Consider the following 20632-nt stretch of genomic DNA (forward strand, 5'->3'; position numbering starts at 1 on the left):
TGCTCCCTTGGCCTACTTTCTAAAAGAAAAATACATTTAACAGCCTTTTCTCTCTGATATTATTTGCAGGGTGGCTATTGATTTCTTTGGTCAGCACTAATATAAAATGGAATTAAAAAGTCTCAACTCAGCACGCTAAGCAAGTGCATTAAAAAATATTCCTACAAGTGAGACGCTTTCAATCAATACTTGACCTCTGCCACAACAGACCTTTTATACCAAACTGTAGAAATTAATTTTTAAGCCAGCCCATTGTGTAACCCCAACTCCTGGGGGCCGTTACAGTACACTGCCACAAGAAACGGAACAGAGAACCCAGCTGCTTTCAAGGGAGCGTCTTGATAAAGGCACGAGAGGGCAGCAAACTTGAAAAGAGTAGCTCTGATCCCAACCAACGTGACGATGGCGGATCTCCAGACTGCAGGGCAGCAAGTCAGATCCCTACTGTCTTCTTTAAAGGCAGCATAAGCACATTTACCCGGACAGTGCGCTCCGAAGAATTGAAAGCGTGCTTTATATCAATAGGAAGAGTTTAACAGACTATAATCTGAAGTTGCACTCAATTCCAAACTTAATTAGAAACAGCTGAGGAAAGCTGGGCTTGGGAAGGCCTTTTAGCATAAAACCCATTGTGCTAGCTATCTGCAAGGAATCACATTACGCTTTGGAAAGAGGAGGAAGGACTGGCTGTGTCTGTGCAGACATTCACAAGGAGCTGTCAGCACACAATTCCCCCTGGGGGCAATTGGCCCATCTCAGCGTGATCGTTTTGCCTTACCAGAACAGTAACACAGACCTTCAGGGCACGCTCAAGAAGGAGCTGGGCATCTGAACTAGCGCAAGAAATGCCCGTGGTAAAACTTCTTACCAGCTCCTGAGAGTTCTTGCAGTTGCAGCACAGCGAGTCCCACTTCCAGATGCAGGTTACAACCAGCACATAGCACAAATCAAGCAGCAGAAGGCTGCAGGCCAGCACTTACCCTCCTTCCCTGCTCCTCGGTGCGGTAGGCATGCCTGTACAAGCAGGAGAACACCGCCCCCGGGGGCATCAGCTCGCTCGTCTCGTTCCAGCCGTGGGTATGGCACAGGCGGGAGGCGTCTCCCTGACACTTGCGGTACAGGACCGTGTCCAACCTGCAGACAGAGAAGCCACCACTAGCACTTCCATTCCTGGGGCACCTCACACGCTCCAACCTTCAGCCTTTCTCATTCTGAAGTGCTTCTGAGGCAGAAAAATCCACCTCAAGTTTCCTACACCACCACATCATCTAGCAGCAGCACCCAGCCAGCTGAACCACCTGGTGGCAAAATGCCTGCCCATCAGGTTGGGATCAACTCCGTAGTCTTGCAAAATTACATCAAGATCTTTAATTACAGATCCAATCTTCAATGCTTCCCATTCTCTTCTACCTCATGTCAGCCAAACGCTGATATGTGAAAAAAGAAGTCATCTCCTTGACGTGCTACAGCAGCAGCAATGTGCATGCCGTGTTCTGCTCGTACAGTATCTTACATTTACCTTGCACTGCTGCCATTTTGAAACGCCAGTTTCATACAAATCTGAGCTAGATTAATTATTGTCTGCTCTGGATCTGTGCTAACTGCAGGCTCAGCCGTCCCTTACTTTTGCATACAAGAAAACTGCAAGAGCAGATTTCTTAAGACAACGCCTACTTAGATTAAAACTAAGGCAGAGATTGCCAACTTCCCGGAATGGAAACCTGATTTCTACAATGCTTTAGAAGGTATCAAAGTATACCAGTGGACAAAATTATACTGACAGCAATAAAAGTAGAAAGAAAACCACGAAGATCTCTATTCTGAACATCTACACTAGGCATCGAGTACAACAGTTTCAGGGAACAATGGTTAAACAAGAAAGGCGAACCAACGCTGCCCTGCCTGCAATATGAATTAAGATTATCTTTATTCCCAGCAAAATGCAAATACTCATTTTTTGCTTTCTTCCAATCAAAGTGTGGCTCAAATAATATTTCCAGCCTCAGCTGGAAACATGGCAGAGGCAGGAAAACCAGTGATGAAGGGGAAAAACAGGAGGAGGAAAAAAATTAAGTATTCTTGTCTAGCTATGGAGGCAATTATCGAGATGACTAAACAAGCAGCCACGAAGCCGTAGGTTCTGTGGTCCGTGAAGCTTCTTGTGTTTTAGAAGCAGAAGATCACAGAGCATATCAGCTCTTAACTACCGGCAGCGCTGCCCACAGGTACCGCTGGGACTCAGATTTTCCTCGTGTCTGATTTGAATGCCCTCTGCAGCAACTGCAGCCCAGAGCTTCTGGCCTTGCACTCCCCTCAGGGTCACTGAGAATCATTGTTCCATCTCTTGCAGAACCCCCCCATTTGATGTACTCCAATTCTTTACCTCTCAACCTTCTTCAGAAGAAAAGCCAAACGTTTATTTTTTTCCTCGTTGCTCATGTTTAACAAATTTATACCCCACTTGCAGTCATCTTAACCCACACAGGCACAGGGGGCTCTGCAGATACCTCAAAGCCCTGCTGTGTTTTGATGAAAAAGCTGGAAAAGTTGTGCTCCAAAGGGAATCGTGTCCACTCTGCAGGCTGTAATCACACCTAGACAGTTTCAAACAAGGCAGAAGCAGGAGCAGGAGACCTACAACCACAGCTCTGTGACATTTGGTAGCTTGTTTTCCTAACTCCCCTTTTGTAGCACACAGCAGATAAACTGGCTGCCTCCTACACGTAAAGTGACCTTCACTGTGGCCAGAAAAACTTCTTTTAATGAAAGATGTGTTGAATTTCAGAACTCAATCTCAAGGCACCTCCTAGGGCTGCACCATTTCTTTTAAGTGTATAAAAAAGCCTAAGTGGGCATCACCCTTACTTTTCCTCACCAGCTTTTGCTTTTATTCATCTAGGCAGGTATTGATGCCCTACAGACCTGGCACAATTAGAAGTTCGCTCTCATTTCAACAAGAACAAGCAATGCTGTTTGGAAGGGATTCCTAACGCATCCAAACACTAAACACAAGCAGCAAGCGAGGACACAGTTTGTTTTACAGTACTCACTTCCAGTCACGAGATATAAAATACTGGAGCTCCAGGAGCCTGTGCTCGCAGTCCTCCACCATCTTTTCTGTATATAAGTGCTCCATCAGGCAAGACAGAATCCTGCAACCAGAAGAAAAGGAGTTAGGCAAGGGACACGATCATGCTGAGCTCCCTTGTAGCAGTCAGCATTGCTAAATCAGTCTTCCCAACAAGCCATAGATAAGACACTCAAACCCAGTGAAGATGATCTTTCTCCTTCAAAAAGAGGACGTCAAAAACAGCTACATACCACATTTACACCCTCACGTTTCCCCTTTTTAGTTATCTCAGCAAAGCTGACACATAACAGAACTGTAAGGGGTATTTTAGAGAGAGCCTGGCTCAGGAGACGATACCCATCAGGCCCAAGATGAAGGAGCCGTTTGGCTCTGCAGCAGGGGTTTGCTTAACCAGCCTTTCAAGGCTTGCTGCCTCTCTTTGTGATATTGCTAAAGACTTATGTAGTGAGGGAAATTAGCACATCAAGCGTTACAAATGTAAGCCTGAGAAATCTACGTCCCTCAGCAGCGCAAACCCGCTCTGATATGGGAGCTCTGGGCCTGCTTACAGGGCAGGGAGGGAGGCAGAGCTTGGTTCACACCTCAAACCCTGCGGGAATGGCAAGGACTCATTCCTGGCCTGGATTTAGTATCTACACCGCTCAGCCACGCAGCCTCTGCGGGTGCCCAAGGTGACCAGGAGCCCGGTGTAACTGCGAGCCACCTACATGGGGTCCCCGGAGCGGATGTGCTTGCAGGCCGTCTGTATGACCGACTCGCAGGCCTCGTTCAGCGCGCGGTCGATGCGGTAATCTGCCCCGGGGTCGGTCTCCTGGATCAGCGTTTGGAGCTGGAAGAAAGAAATTGTGGACAGGGGAACTCAGTGTAACGCCCAAACCTTTCTTGTGCCTTGATGGCAGCCGCATCCTATAAAGCTGACAGCAGGCATGTGAATTTGTCACATTTCCATGGCTATTACCTACTGCTCTAAGCTGAAACGCAAACCAGTGTTTAAAGTACAGCTGCCGAGCTACAAACAAAGCCGAAAACATTTCTGAATTGTCTGGAGAGGACACCAGACAAATACGGGATGAAATGTCACACCCCATGCAGCAGCATCTCCTCAGGGATGCCTGCTTGAGCTTTTAGAAGCCAAGGGAACCACAATTAGACCTATAGTACAAAATTTATTAGCATATTATTTATTAGCATATATATATAATAATATAAATAATTTATTTAAAAAACATATAAATTATAAAAAAGCATATAAATAAATTATTATTTATTAGCATATATCACAGAAAAAGCAGGGTGCTGGTTCTCCTTCTCCTTATCTACTTAGTTCTGGGGGAGCAGGCAGCTTTCTCAGCCATCACCAGCCCTGAAGCCGCTTCACCTCCCAGAGACCGACAAGCCACAGGGTGAACCAGTGTCACTGTTCTACAGGCAAATGTTTTCAGCTGACAAAATGAGAGGAAAAAAAAAAAAAAAAGAGCTTGCTTGGAAGGCAGCTGCACATGGACATCCAATGGTTGTTGTCCTGACACCTACCCAACCAGATCCAAAGCACAGCTGCAATTTTATCCTCCAGCTTCCACAGCCTGCACCTAAACGCCACCCAGCAAGCCTTCAGCCTGGAGAAAAGGAAAGCTGGCACTATTTATCCAGCGGGAAGCTTCTGACCAAGGCAGACCCATGACGCCTGGGAGGAACACCAGGTTTTCTGCAGCTCAGTTCTGGCTGAAGGATGCGGGCAGCTTGGAAGAGCACTGCTGAGCAGGCACAGACTGTTGGGTCAAAAATTCTTGGGGTATTTTCAGAGCAAATGGATGCTGCACGTGGGACACTGGTCCTGCTCCGTGTCAGAGGTATATGTAAAACGGGGTCAGGTGTGATACTGGAGCTCCTCCCTCGAGGGAGGATGGAAGAATAAAACCTCAGACCTGACATTTTAAGGTTAAATTTAAGGTGAATAAATCGGCAGCGTTTCAGAGGTACCAGCTCAATTCCAAGCATCCTGACCTCGCCGTGCTGCCTGGGGCATGACTGCAGGATGCCCGGCCCCGATTCCCACCCCAGTGGGAGATGCAAAGCTGGGAGCCAGTGCCCTGGCTGCAGGGAGGGGAATATTGGCCCCGCTAACAGGAGTGAGGGTTTTACAGAAGTTCCTCCCCTCCACAGCTAACCCTGGGTGCTAAAAGCAGCTGGATAAGCTTTGTAATCCTCAACTTTCAACTGACTTGGAGCTAAATTCAGTTAATTATCGATTTATTAGCCATATTAAGAACTGAAAGCAGGGATATCTGCCCTTTTAGCCGGGATTACCATCTTACATGCTCAAGGGACTAAACAGAAAAACCCGCAAAGGCCAGAGCAACAGAAAAGCCACTTATTTTCAAAGCAAATCCGAGGTGTTAGCTCCCCCAAAGCAACACGGAGCTTGCTTTATGTGGCAGGATGTGCTCCAGTTCTACCTCCTTTGAGAGGATTTCTTTCCCCATCACAAAATGCAAGGGCCCACAGAAGCACGCTAACAGCACGCATCTCCTCACTGAGGGCAAGGAACCTTTTATAAATCATCTGAGGGCTTGTAGTTGCTCTTGGCAGACGGGCAAACACCCTCCTTTCGTAATGCAACACAAGCAGAACGATGCAGGTCAGTCGAAGAGAAAACAGGTCCAAGTTGGACGCTTCCCACCCCAATTTCATCTGGCAAACTGTGCGGGCAGGAGCCTGGCCATGCAGCACCTACAGTGGGGGACTGCAGGACAACGCCACTGCCCCGGGCTAGCCAAGGGACCAGGGCACTACCAGCAATACCTCATGATGTTAATTAAGCACCAGAACAAGGCTGGGACACTCCAAGTACAAAAACCAATGTCTGGAGACAGACCCAAAGCAGTTTTCCGACAACGTTCCCCTCCCTCTAAAGTTACCATAGGAAGTAAAAGCAGGGAGCTCGTTCCAACACAATAAATCCAAACACAATAAATCCAAAAACGGAACAATAAATCCAAACGGAACAAAAGCAGTGACAGCAGACAGCCACACCAACCCAGCCAGCACCACTCACAAGCAAATCCACCAACAATTTGGCACCTCGGAAGTTGTAGGTAGCTCTACAACAGCACTATGCCAGGCCCCAGGTACCAGGACATTTTTATTTTTATCCTTGCAATCATCTATTTTCTTTTGCCCACAAAAATTAAATGGCATTTTGTAACATTGGCATTCAATTTGCTCACATTGCCTCTTGCAGAGGCCACAGCAGAGGTCATTCCACATCACGGGGAGCCGTTACCAAGCCCAGCTGTGGCACAAACTTACTGCACAAAAACGTAGCAGCAGCTTCATGGGAAAGGAACCAAAAACAACCTCCGTCTAGATTTCCACAAGCATATTTTCCCCCCAAAGTCTGAAATCTCCTATCACTTTTGGGAGGTTTCCTGCCTCAGCTGAAGACTTACCCTGAGCACACATTTCATCATTTGGAAGTTATTCCCAAGAACCAACTCCTGGTAATTTGCAGGTACTCAAGGACTGAGGCAGAAAGTTTAGGTTCACATTTGAAATTTCATCACAGAAATGTCCTATGCCTTAAAAAAAATAGCAGATACTCATTTCTTTGACAACACACGCAGCTAACATTTAGGATAGCATAAATGGCAACGTTTTGGCCCCAGGCTTTAAACTACATTTCCAGTGGAAATGGACTATGGAAGCTCCATGTATCGTGGGAGGTCAAGAGCATCCATCTCCCAAACTCCTACATCAGCAGGAGCACTCCTCAGCTGCTGTCTGCATTGGTGTCACTTTTCCAGGCTCATCTCACACACGTGGGCTGAAGGGTCACTAAAACCAGGATTAGGTATGGAAACATAACACCATGTTAAGCAGCACTAACGAGCTGGGAAAAGTATTAAATAATCACTTTCAATTTAAAGAGACTACAGATGGGACACAACTGGGCCTAAACTAAATTTTTAAAAAGGCAAAAAAAGAATCAGCCCATTTTAAGAAGGTATTTTGGAGAAGAATGACCATTCGCTTCAGTGGCTGCAACCACAACGGTGCGCAGCAGCACGCTGTCCCTGATGTTCCACATCCATCATTCAAGATCAAATAGCAAAAGTAAAAAATACTGAGTGGGGAGTTTCTTTGAGACGATTTGGAGCATTTCCACCAACAGAGGCACAGGAGGGGAAGGAGAGGGAATGTTTTAAAACATAAGGTTTCCCTACAGCTTACATCCAGGACAGACTTCCGCAACACGAGAAGTGCTGGAGATCAAATACAAAACCCAGAGCAACTCAGGTGGTATTTTTTGAGAAGGAAGCACTGCTGACGTGCTGCTAAACCCCAAAGTTACACTTCCTATCACGGTAACAGGTAACCGACAGGCAGGTCGCTGCCCGTGAGTGCTTTAGCAGCCCCGCTCCCCAGACCCGAGGTGAGGAAAGCCCCCTTACCGCCTGCTGGCAGTTGAGCCCGACGTTGCCCTTCTCCCCCCGCACCACCTTCATCAGGCAGTGCAGCGTGCGCCCTTTGCGGTGCAGGCCGGAGCAGTGGTGCTCGATCTCCCCCCGGCAGCTGAGGATGATTTCGGGGCTCAGGGAGAAGTCCTCCATCAGCATGCGCCGGTAGTCCAGCATTTCGCCCTGGCACTCGCTGCTCACTTGCCGACCTAAAGCCAAGAGAAGGAGACGAGATTTAGTCCTGGCGCCCTTCTCGACCTGGATTCTTTGGGCTACCGTGGTGCTGGAAGGACAGGGACAGCACCCACAAGATGAGCAAATCCTGATGGCAACCAGCGTGCCACGGCAGGCACCTGGGGACTAGACCAAGCATTGCTTTGGATCTTTTCATTTCACTGAACCTCCAAGATCACAGTTCTGTGGATAAAAAATGCTTCTGGGAAGATGAGGAGAATATTATGTTGGATCCCGCAGTACAGGAGCTGCTTTTGAAGAGCAGCTGAAAACGCTCGGTGCATCTGCAGCTCTGCTGCACGGGTTACCTGCCACCTGTACACTCCAGTGTGTGCTTTTAACTCTGGGAATGGAAGTCACCTCTGGTAATTTACCAGCTTGATACGGAACTGGAGGAGGAATCTGTCTGGACAGCATGGTAAATGCCTTCTCTGAGGAAAGGTTTTCTAGATCAACAGTACATATGTGCTCAGGAAGCCAAAAAAAAAAAAATAGGACACATTACCAGGAGAACATACTGAGCGTCTAGCTAACCAACTGTGGTACAAAGTTTACCTTTAAAAACGTTTACATCCACTGTCAGCTCTTCTATAATCCCATCTAGATAGGTTGTTTTGGGAATCAAGAGGAATGTGATGGCTTTTTTCTCCTCCCTAGCCTCCCACCACGCTCTGTTCACACGGGCACAGCTCCCCACTAACGGAGGCCCTACCACACCGCAGGGGCTCCCAGGCATTTTTGGGCAAATACTTGGGAGTGTGAGGGACAACAAGTGTTCCTCCAGGGCTGTGCTTCATGCCTGAGCCACACCAAAGCCTGTTCTGTGGAAGCTGAAGTCAGGAACTGAACAGAAGTTTTCTGTAAATCAGGAAAACACCTGCCCTACTGCAGGGTGAGGAAGAAAACTCTTCTGCAAACAGCACACATCATTTCCACATCAATCAGAAAGGACGAGCTATTCAAACTCGTGAATGCAGGCTGCTTGCAGAGGTACAGCAGCCTTCGCCTTCCCCTCCTGTGCCAGAGGCACTGCAGCACGCAGCCATGCCGCTGAATCATAAACCACCAGCTGCACGCCAGGGGAAACACAAACAGTTCTCCAGTGCAGATGCAGAGGATTAAAACATGCCATTTTTACACGTTATGGCAACTTCATGGAGAACCTTCAACGAGGTCTCGCTGTACAGGGGGGCCTATATTGCCTTTGGGACAGTCACTGGTGTTAAGTTAGTGTAAGCCAGAGATGTCTTAAGTGTATAAAGGATGTTCTCACACTTACCAGCCTTCTATGCAGCATAAACTAGGGAAGGGGTATAGAAATTAAGGCATTTACCCAACCTACATAACTGTAGAGGAAGAGACATTACTTACAAGAGGCACAGGATTAAGTGGAGGCATGGGAGTGAGCCCTGTCTTTCCCCGAGTGGTGATAAACAAGATGCCCGTTGTGTTTTAAACTAGCACCATAGTTAATGCTTACTGCACAGGAGGGGAAAAAAAAAAGAGCTGTTTGAGTCCATAGTGAATAGAAGGATTTGCGATTACACATCAGTCCAAGTGGGATTTACTATTTTGCATTTTAAACTTCTTGCCTAGGCAATAAAAGCCAGTGTCAGAGGCTTACTCAGCTATCCTCATCCTCAAAACACCGCCAAGGAAAGCGTCACAATGAGGAAACCTGCCTTTGGAACAGATGATGGGAGGTTACTTGGAGGAGGTGACCACAAATAGGAGCTGAAGCTGCTCGTTCAACGTCCAAGGGAAAACTTTTAACATCAACACCCCACAAGTGGCATCTCTCGGGTCAGCTCCACTCACCTCTGTGCACAGCCGACTCCAGGCACATCAGGAGGTAGGACAGCCTGGCCTCCCGGGAGCGGGGAAGGTTCTCCACGTTGCAGCGGTACTTCTTCAGGTCACTCTTGCAGGACTTGGCCAGTGAGTAACTGACTTTGTAGTCCTGGGCAATCAGCTTCTGGCGTGTGGTCAGCGCGTCACGGCACTGCAGGGGACAGGGTAACTGGATTAGCCTCCACGTGGCACAGCAGAGAGCTGGATGCTGCTGCCTAGGCTTCAGGCTGGGTTTTTAAAAGACTAAAGCTCTAAAATTCACGCGGTTAAGCTGGACTGCAGTTAAATCTGGCTCTGCTCACAGAAGCTGGGCGGTTAACAACCCACACAGGTCGACAGGCCGAGGGTTTTAAAGGCTCTCTTTTCAGGGATCCCTGCTTCAAACTGCACATTCATCCCGCTGTCTGTGAAAGGCGCTGGCTGGGAGCATGACTCACGGCAGTAACTGAGATCAGGCGCTGACATTTATCCCAGCTCTGGTACACGCTCACCCCGTGCCCTCAAGCAGCAACTTTTCCCAGTCACATTTACACAGCAGCAGGCTCTGGGGATTTGTGCCATCAGACAACAGCCAGGAATTTCTTCCCATTTTCCCACAAGCGGTGGGACTCACAAGGATGTGCTGTGCCCAGACCTGAGCCCAGGAGCTGCGAGAACAACCCTTTAAGCTCCCACAACACCAACGACTTCGCCTGTCCCACCCTGGCAGCCACAAAAGCAAGAGCAGATTTTGTGCCCCTGCTGCTCGGCAAACTGGGCCCTCAGAGCACCCAGCTCCCTCCCTGCCAAGCCATCTGCTGCAGCTCTGCCTGACCTCTCGACACCCTATATCCAGGCCTTACAAAGCCAGGCAGCTTAGGGTGGAAGAGACCCCGCAAAAACAGCCTCTGTACAACATAAAAGGGGCTAAGCAAAAAGAGCAGCCCGGTTTGGTAACCTGTCTGTACAGAATGAAACCTTTCAAGCCCTCGGGGATTACTCCCTCAGCTTTGGATTTGTTAATTGGAAGTAAGCTTGCAGATGGCTAATGTGTTTAAGGAAAAGAGTCTGATCACCCCCAGCCTCTGCACTGGGCTTCTTCAGCAGAGCTGCTCCGAAGAAGGCCTTACAGATTCCCATCTTGGTATCCCTTCAGTTGATGTAATTCCTTTTAATCCCCAAAATGCTGCTGCTGCAGAAATCACTGAAGGCACTGCTGCCTCCCTCAAACACCTACGCTGACACAGCTGCACACAAACTGCGTTCAGGACTGACTTTCCCGAACAACTTTGTTGGTGGTGTTGCAGAGCACATCCTCAGGATCAGCACAAGGAAAACTTCCCTAACTCAGCTGTGCCTCTTTCCCACGCACTTCCCTACTTTGTAGTCAGCCTCCTAAAGCCTTGAAAACAAAATAAAATAGACAGCTTCCCGTGCCAAGACATTTGGTCATTTTGTTTCTGACGTGCACATTGTGAGAGCGTTTACCAAGGCTCATACCCACCACGCGGCAGCTTCCACTTTCAGCACTTAAATCACAGCGCTCCCACTTCAGCTCCGAGCTTCCCTTCCCCAATTACCCTCCCAAAAGCTTTGATTTCTTTAAATCCTTCAACTTTAAAGGCTGGAACTCGAACGCAATTAATCCAAGCTATCAGCATGGAGCTGGGAACACAAGCGTATCAAAGCAAAGGCTCTGCTGGAGCGGCTGTTATCGGACCACGGAGGTGATGGATTTTCCCCAGCACGGGCGAGGAACAACGGAGGAGCCTGGGCTGACGAAGGACCCGACGGTTTCTGCATTAAGGACGTGTCTCCCTGAGACAGACACCTACCTTCTCACTCATTGATTCCTCAAACTTGTGATTAAAGAGGCACTTGTAAACTCGGCCTTCCCCAGCCTGCGTCTGTGAAGCAGAACAGCAATATTTACCGTTAGAGATGGGGCAGCTGATGCTTCACGGGCAGGCTAAACTACGCCGCAAGGGATTTCTTTTATAACCTTGAAAGATGTTAAAGTTAATATTTTAAGTGACAGTGATGGCTTCAGTGCTATTTTTTTCTAAAATCTGATCGCATTCAACCCCCTTTTAGCAAGCAGCCCGTCAGCAGACAAAAGCTAACTCTGACTGAGCACCACTCACCTCTGCTGCCTCCTCCCCATTCGAGAGGCTCCACTCCCCTGCACACCCCCGATGCCCGCTCAGCCCATTAACCCACTAAAAATAATGCTTGTTTGTTGGGCAAGTGAACTCAATACCAGATTTATTGCAAAATGACAGCTACAAGGTGCCTGTTTTCAGCGTTACACGATCTTGCTCAGGCTCCGCGCTAACATTTCACTCCCATTCCCAATGCATTCATTTTTTTTTATTTATTTTTACTGAAGGCTGGAGGAAACTACTCACGTTTTCACAAAATCTCTCTCTGTCGTCCCGGCAGGCGAAGTAGAGGTGCCGGTCCAGGTGGAAGTCATCGGAGGAGAGCTCGGCCACCCGAAGAATGGCCTTCTTGCACTGATCGGACACCTGCACCCGGGGATCGGTCTCCTCCGCCTCCTTCACCAGGCCTTTCTCCAGGCACGCCACCACCTCCCCTTGCGAGTGGGCATCCTGCACGGCAAGAGCAAGAGAGAATCTGTAACCCAGGCATTTACACAGCCCAGTGACCCGTGACGCTGGATTAGCACCGCAGAAATGAAGCAAGAAACAAACCACCTACACGCAGAGCTCAGAATTAATGACATTTACATCCAGAGAGGCAGCTGTCGGTGCCTGCCCCGTCCCCACACTTCATATATCTCCATCCTGATGGTCACCGTGCCATTCCCCCTTGCTGGGCTCTGGGTTTGGTTCAGTGGGACTTAATGGGATTGCCACCACCCGGAGCAGTTCACCAAGGCAGCCGAATTACCTCTCTGCCCACGCGGCTCTCTCTTGCCATGGCAACAGCAAGTGCCAGCATCATGCTAACAACATCCTGGGGGGAGATAAAGCAGTGTTTCTCCATGCCGAGGCAAGCCCTCACCAAGGGGGGTGATCAGGAGCAAAGCTAAAAGGGCCACAAGGGAACTTTGGCCAAACGCAGGATTCTTGGTGCTAAGGCCTCCAAAAAAAAAAAAAAGGAATTAAAAAATTCAAAGTGTTCAGTGGTAGGTGAAGTCTTGGACAAAAAAGCAGCTCTGGCCCAACACCGTACCCCAAGTCCACTGTCCAGCAAGCCCGAGGGAGCCCAAAGACAACATGGGTCCACGACCAGAGTCCACAAAATAAACAGAGCCCACGCTCTGTAATAGAGCAGGGAAGAGGCAGCACGAGGCTGATGAAGGCTCCTGGTCCCTTCCTACGTTTTTTGTGTGTTTAGGAGGAGATCCACACCCCCCTGATATCCCTATGGGTCCAGTTCCTCAAAAAACAGGAACACTTCTGGAATAGATCAAGGCTTCTGCACGTTTTTCCTGCAAAGACAACCTGCTGTACCTCCAGTTCCCTAACTCACGCCTCCGTGCCATGAGAGGACATTGCCCCTAAGCTCATGTCGGGCAGGCAGAGGGTACAACGAGGTCTGAACGTCTGCATACAACCGAGCCACCGAAGCTGGCACCGCAGTGACTGCTCAGGGACAGCTTTCCAGCTCACGCTGCCACATCGGTGAGCACCAGCAAGGGACCTGCATCCTTAAAACGTGACCCTGACTACTCAAAGCCAAGCAACCCTCCCAAAACTTTGTTCTGCCATTCCTCCTCCTTCGATTCCCGTTTTAATTCTGCCCCGCTGGGAGCACAGGCGGAATCAGCCCGTTGAAGTCATGAAGCAACACCCGGATGCACCGTCAGGTTCAGAGGGCTAAAAGCAGTTCCCTTCCTAAAAAGCAGAAAACCCCAAAACCACACTCCCCAGCCCCCTCCGTTTGTTTGGTTTTTCCCTGCAGTGGGAGCTGGCAAATTGCTCACGCTGGCCAGGAATCAGCACCTTTGAGGAAATTAATTCTATACCACCAGCCGTTTTAGGGCTGACCCCAACAGCAACCCGAGCGATGCCAGTTAGAGGAGCACGTTCACCGCATGACTTGAACTTGCCATTTACCCGTAACCACGCCAAACACAAACTCCGTTCCCCAAATCCTCGTGGTCAGCCCGAAGCAGTGATTACAGACAGGAGCTGGCAAGAGCAAACGCTCTTCTGGAGGGGCAGAAGTTGCCAGGTTTCTTCCAGCGTGGCCAACGTGAAATTAAACCCATTTTAACCAGCGAGAAGACACTGATTTATGGATGCAGGACACTGGGTGTTTACTGTCGCGTCCCAAGGACACAGCGTGTTGTAACAAATTCACCGCACCGCTTTGCAAACCATTTTTACGTCTGGGTACATCAGCTTGCAGTGCTGGCTACCCCGTGCTGCTGCCCTGTACGAGAGCAGGTTTCAACCACACCAGAGTGAAGTCAGACCCACGTACAGGTCAGCTCTTGTGCTGAATTTCGGCCACCGTGCTCCTTCAAGGGGCAGCCCCAAGGTAAGTCACCTCGTGCAGGTCCTGGCTACTTCGTCACGTGAAGGCACCGCGCTGCTGGCCGAGGGAGGAACACGGGCAGGGCTCGGAGGATGTGATTTGGAGAAATGTCAGCTCAATTACTACCGGCTGAAAGGAGCAACCTGAGTTTTCAAAGCTTAATTAAGGTAAATGCTTAAATGCCCAGCCCAGCCGAGCATCACTAAGCACAGAACACGAGCTCCTGGCAAGGTGAAGGGCCACCAGCTCATCGTATCTGTGCCATGCATCACAAAGGCATACAAAAATCCCACTCGGGTGTACACTTGTTGCCTTACTGAAGTGCATTCTAACTTCTCCCACCTTTTCAAGTCTTAAATACAGCAAATATTAGCCTGTAATTAAAGACTGTGCCCCCAGAAAGCTGTTTCTCTCTCCGACACCTTGTCACCAAAAAACCTCCACCTTACAGCTGAAGACCTCTGAGCGTTTTCCCCAAGTCAGGACTCCCCAGAATCGCTGCAGGGACCGACAGAGTCTAGGCTTCACTTCTCCAGCACAATATCGAAATACAAGAGACCAAATCTAAAAAAAACTTGCACATTTCTTGGAGCTGTTGCCTCATCGCTATAATTCTTAAAGAATTTCACCCCAAAGTTGCAGAGATCCGTTAAACATACAAGATAATTATCTAGGATGGGGTGTCTTGAAACTCCGCGTCATTTTATGAAACGATATATTTAGACCACAAAGGGTACGAACAACTTCTCAATACTGTCCTATGGCACTTGAAGCCACAGAAAAATGGAACTAAGTTCTAAATTCTTGCTGCAGTTCTTGCTGTAGCGAGGTGGGGGTTGGCCTGTTCTCCCACGTGCCTGGTGACAGGACGAGGGGGAATGGGCTTAAGTTGAGCCAGGGGAGTTTTAGGTTAGATGTTAGGAAGAATTTCTTCACTGAAAGGGTTGTTAGACATTGGAACAGGCTGCCCAGGGAAGTGGTGGAGTCACCATCCCTGGAAGTCTTCAAAAGACGTTTAGATGTAGAGCTTAGGGATATGGTTTAGTGGAGGGCTGTTAGCGTTAGGTTGGAGGTTGGACTCGATGACCTTGAGGTCTCTTCCAACCTTGAAATTCTGTGATTCTGTGATTCTGTGAAATGTGCCAGAGCAAACCTCACTTCAGCACAACGCTTTGAGAGACTTTAATGCTTCTGGCCAAAATTCAACCTCTGGGCATATGTCTTGGGGGAAAGACAGAATTTTAAACACCTCGTTTCTTGCTACTCTTTTTCTATCCCGAGGCCCTCCCCACAAAAATAGTTTAGGCTTTGCAATCCCTGTTTATTTTTTCTCATTTTCGGCAGCTCCCCCGCACAGACTTTATTCTGCCTGGGACCTGGCACCCGTTGAGCTCAGCTGCTCCAGCTGCACACTCGCAGAGATGACCTCGGAAAGTGAGCAGATAAGAGTACAACAAGCGGCACACAGGAGGGAAAACACAACCTGCCTTATCTGCACAGCACCGTGCTCCGAACAGCCTGGGGCAGCCCTGGGAAACCAGCAGCCTCTGGGCCCAGCAGATCTGTCAAAGCTCCCCCGTGGGGCTGGTTTGGGTGCCAGGATGGCAGGGATTGATCGTGATGAGGTGTCTCCCAGCACTTCAGCTGACAGCAGTGTCCTAGTAGCATTCCGTGTGAATGAGACTGAAATTATTGGACTTCAGTGATCGTCCAGTACTCCTGTGGAAGCAGGGACAGCGCGAGAGCATCCACACTGGTCTCTTTGTGGGTCTATTTCAGGAATCTGAAAAATACTATTACCTGGCAAACTGCTACAACAGATGTACACTTCTGTCCCCTTAATTACAGGCAATAATCAGCTCCAGCCTGGACATCCTGGTGAAACCCGAATTAGCACCAGGGCAGCTCCACGCTGCCATTAATTTGCTCCAAGCCCCTGAATTACTGGGAGTGGGAAAGCAGCGAGCTCGAGCTCGTTCTGACAGGCAGCTCGAGAAGAAGAGCTCAGTTACAATTCCTGATTTCAATTTCAAATTAGATTCCTATCACACAAAGACAAAGCAGGCTTTAAATGCCAGGAGACCACACTCAACATAAAGCACAACAGCCAACTGGGAAGGTGACCGAATCTGCTCCTAAACATTTCTCCAGGAACTGGGGGGGAAAAAAAAAAAAAAAAAAACACAATCCAGGCACGCTACGAAACTTAATGCTTTCAAGTGACACTTGTACAACCTTTCTTCTACGTCCTGCAAAATGAATTCTACATTCAGACTGAGACTTCCAGGCTGCACTTCTCGGCTCTTAGAGAACAGAAAGCCAACAAGAAAACGTGGAGGAGAAAGCACAGAAAGCACTACATCACAAACAACAAAAGCAGCAGGAACAGAACTCAATTAGGAAATAAAAAGCTAAAATAAAGGATAGAAAAGGAAGACGGTTAGCTAGCGGAACAGCTGCAAGAATACCTATTGAGGAGCCTTTTACAGTTAAAGCAGCCCGTTTACCCCAGCTACGATGATGAAGCTGTCACAGGTAATACTGCAGCCCATGGGCAGCCTGATGTGGGTGCAGTTAGCGGTCTAGCAGCGCTTATCTCCATAAAAACGAGACGCATCTCTTCCCTCATCTTTCTCCTCAGGTGTCCAGATCCCATTTATTAAATTCGCAGCTATGTTCAGCCACACAAAAGGCTAACGACTATTTCTCTCCAGGCAACTCTCAGAAGCTGCAGCACGGAAACAAAACCCCAACCAGCATCTGATGGGAGTAAATGAGATGCGATTTCTCCACAGCAGAAATGGGACAGCACAGAACACCAACAAAAGAAACGCTTGCACAGCCATTTATAGCTGTTCCCATAGCAGTACAAAACACTCCAATTGCTCTAAGTGCCGATGATGACAGCACAACAAAGGAAATCATCCGACAGGCTGCCACGCTTTCCCGAACCGCGGCAAAATATCCTGGGTTGGGCACCAAAAAAGCGAGGAACGTGCTCAAACTGCGCCAGCCCCCACAAAGAGCCGGTCATGGACTCACTTTGCCATCCGTGCCTGCTGCTGCTGCTGCCCCGAGTGGCAGGCACGGACCAGAAAAGGGACACGGGCTGCAGAAGTAACCCCCGTGTTAACAAACCTGCCAGCACGGGCAGACACGGCTCACCTGCCTGAAATCCACGCTGAGGTCCCCATCATCACCTAGGTCCCTTCCATGCTAGCACAACTATTTTGGTTTTAACTCATTTTAACTCGGTGACGCCACAGGTAGCAGGCAGACCTGGCAGCCAGGACTCCCAGAAACTCTTCCAACCCCCAGGGACTGTCAGAAGCACCTTCTCACGGGGGATGAAGAGACTCACGAGAGGAAAAGGCAGATGCTACTTTATGGAGAAAGCCTTCTCCAGTCTGAATCCACGGTGCCTGCAAGTTCCTCCCACTTCTACAGCTGCTTTTATTCCTGAAAACAAGGACTGTGCTGAAAACAAGTATTCTTGTGCTTTGTGCTGCTCAGCTGGGTCTTTGGAACATACAGCAGGACCTCAATTTAACACCCCATGGATGCAAAGCTGCTTAGAGCAACAAACATCTCAAACAAGAAAGACTCACTATGACAAGATAGCTTAGCATCCAGTTGTGTTGGTTTTTTTTTAAACAAAAGCATATTTATTACATTTTTTCACCTCCTCATTAATAGCCGATTTAACAGCCTAATTCCTAAAAACGGAAGAACTATAATTTAGAGAGCACTGTAAAAAGTTGAAAGGCTAATTTTAACTTTATTCCTAAAAATAAAACTTACCATCAAGAAAGGCCCTCGCTCATGCAGCACCACATAACTGCTGCCTGCATTTGCCTCACTGAAGTAGGGAAGGAAAGGCAGGGCAATGAAAATAAACTCACATCTAATAACCACAAACTGTTCTCTGCATCAACTTCCACTCAAGTCTCATTTGGCCCTGATTTATTTAGGAAAACCAGCACAGTATTAGATCAGTGCTACTGATCTGTGATGCTAGGTGTAAGTACCCTTCAAACTCTTCTTTTGGGGTGGACAGGGAAAAGAAAAAGCGAACAAATAGAAGCTCTTGAACCCCTCTGTCACTGCACATCTTACGGGTTAGCACAGGGTGCATTACCTTGATAACTTTCCTGCAACAGCAACGACAAGACTGTGCAATGAGTCTAGCAATAGGCGTGCTTTAATCTAGTGCCTGGTTTCATCATACCGAGTCAGGCCTGACAGAGAGCAATCCAAAAGCCAGCTGCCTACCGCCTCACCTGGGGTGCAGCAGGTGAAGGGAAGACAAATGAAAGTCGTCTCTGGGAACAGCAGCTCCTCAGAGCGATAAATGCCTATTTATTAAAAAGGAACTCTGCAGAATCAGGACATCCTTTGCAGATGGATTAAATACGCCACGGATTTTCTCAGTTGCAAGTAAGACAATAACACGGGTGCAGAATCCACATCATTTTCCTTAAGCGAATCGCTTTTACAACCCCATCGACAATCTCCATGTTCTCTGGATACCTTTTCTCCGGGTCGAATGCTGCCACATTTCAGGAGATTGATGTCAGCCTTGCAGTCGTCCATGAAGCCACAGATCAGCCGATAATCGCTGAAGATAATGGCTGTCATTTTAGTGATGTACTGATGGCACTGGTACTCGGTGATGTTGCCTCTGTGATCCACCAAACACGACACCAGGAAGCCTTTACCAACGGGTTCATCTGCACACTCCTTGATCTGTTAAAAGAAAAGAAGAATATCAGTACAGTGGGGCTGCAGCTACTGATTTTAACCTTTTGTTTGGTTTTTTAGAAGTATCCTCAAAGAAACTTGCATCCACAGTTTCAAAACCTGCTGGCAAAGAAACTCTCTCGGCTTTGGGTCAATTTTCAGCAAGTCAGAACACTTGAAAATTCCTCAGAAGTGAAAAATGCCTCATTTGTGCCAGTATCTGGAGAAAGAAAACGCAGTGACCTTGAGGATTATAAGCCCTCTTGCTCAATAATCATCTTTCATAATAATCACATTGAACCCCTGCAATCATGTGCATTTGTAGGAGAAATTATAGTTTGAGAACCTTTATTTAGAAAACGGAGCATATTACAGCATCACTAAATCACGCTCGGACCCCCATTAACCACCTGACCTCTCACAATATAGCAGTTTGGCTAGAAGTGAGAATGATTCAAAAGCCAACACAATATTTATCGAACTGTTTATAACTTGCTGCAAGCTGAAAATATTACTGTACAGGAAAATTCTCAATTTCGTTTTTATCAGGCTCGCAGGAACCGACTGTTGGCAGTAAACCATTTTACAGAGCGGTCTGAAAAAATAAAAATAAAAAAAAATCAGCGCTAACAGAAGCTGAAAGCTGCGCGGGGATCGGAGGGCAGCGTATGTGAGCAGACAGGTCCCCAAATTAAATCACAGCCTGCCCTGCTCGGGGAAGCAGGCAGCGAGGCAGGAACATCACCTCCAGAAGTAAGAGATGCAGGAGGTTTTGGCAGGGACTTTGCAAAGACGGGGGAGAAGGAGGCTGCTCGTCAGCTGCGACTGCTCCCTGAGGAGGGCTGGGATCAGGAGAAGACCCAAATTACAGACCTCTCAGCCCTGGTATGTCCACGCTGAAATATGTGCTCAGTGCTGGCATCCCATTAAGAGGAATGCTGGAAATTGAAGCCACGAGGACAGCACGCTTGACAGTGAGATGCTAAAGTCCAGCCGCAAGCATTTGTCAAGCAATAGGTACGTGGGTTGACTTGATTGCAAGGATTTGCTCCTGTGCAGATGCTGGAGGGCTCGTTGGTCCCAAAGGAGCTCTGACAGCAACCCAAACACCAGCTGGGCTCTGATACCTGGCAGGGGCAGCGCTAAGAGGTGCAGCGAGCCGTTTCCTCAACTCTCCAACACCACGTTGGAATCTTCACACTGCAAATCTTAATAGAGACACATTTCTAGGAAGACACTAATTCGAAGAAGAATTAATTCAGGGCATCCTGTGACAGACTCAGATGGGTCAGATGCAAGGAATGAAACAGGTCTGCCTCCACCTCACTTTATGAGGCCATTTTTTCCATGTAAGAGCTAAAACATGCAACATTTTAAAAAAAAGATTATTTGAAGGCAGGTGTAGACTGGTAGAGCATTTCGTATTTAATCTCGGGGTGTCGTGTGCCAAGAGCCCAGCTTTGGAAACAGCCCCGGAGCTGCATGGTAGGCCAAGCGGTTGCGTTATTGCCTCACCACTTCTAAGGCAACCAGCTGTAATTCTGGATTTAAACTAAGGCCCAAGCTCATAGCATTGCAACAGTTAAGGAAAAAGTTGGCATTCACATCAAATCTATGATTAGCTGATAAAATTTAAGGTGGGATTTCCAGAATGTACCCAGTTGGGATCGTCATCAATACCCGAATGACTTTTTACTAGGAATTGCTCTTCTGGTAGTCTTTTGTTCTTGATACGAAGCAATACTAAGACTCCAAGCTCAGTCACACAACA

The 20632-nt window shown here is 48.2% G+C and overlaps 1 protein-coding gene across 1 annotated transcript in view; it reads right to left on the minus strand.

Annotated features, from left to right (window-relative positions):
• GLG1 (golgi glycoprotein 1) overlaps positions 1-20632 on the minus strand; it is a gene marked incomplete at its 5' end in the record, with an annotated part of 66409 nt that overhangs the window by 18571 nt on the left and 27206 nt on the right. The window contains 8 exons of the mRNA XM_084294749.1: positions 981-1134; positions 3051-3152; positions 3799-3920; positions 7543-7757; positions 9601-9784; positions 11448-11519; positions 12021-12224; positions 18652-18867. Coding sequence (XP_084150875.1) covers positions 981-1134; positions 3051-3152; positions 3799-3920; positions 7543-7757; positions 9601-9784; positions 11448-11519; positions 12021-12224; positions 18652-18867 — 1269 coding nt within the window. The remainder of the gene's footprint in view (positions 1-980; positions 1135-3050; positions 3153-3798; positions 3921-7542; positions 7758-9600; positions 9785-11447; positions 11520-12020; positions 12225-18651; positions 18868-20632) is intronic.

The sequence above is a fragment of the Netta rufina genome (genome assembly GCF_964035555.1).
Source record: "Netta rufina genome assembly, chromosome: 13".
NCBI classification, from domain to species: domain Eukaryota; kingdom Metazoa; phylum Chordata; class Aves; order Anseriformes; family Anatidae; genus Netta; species Netta rufina.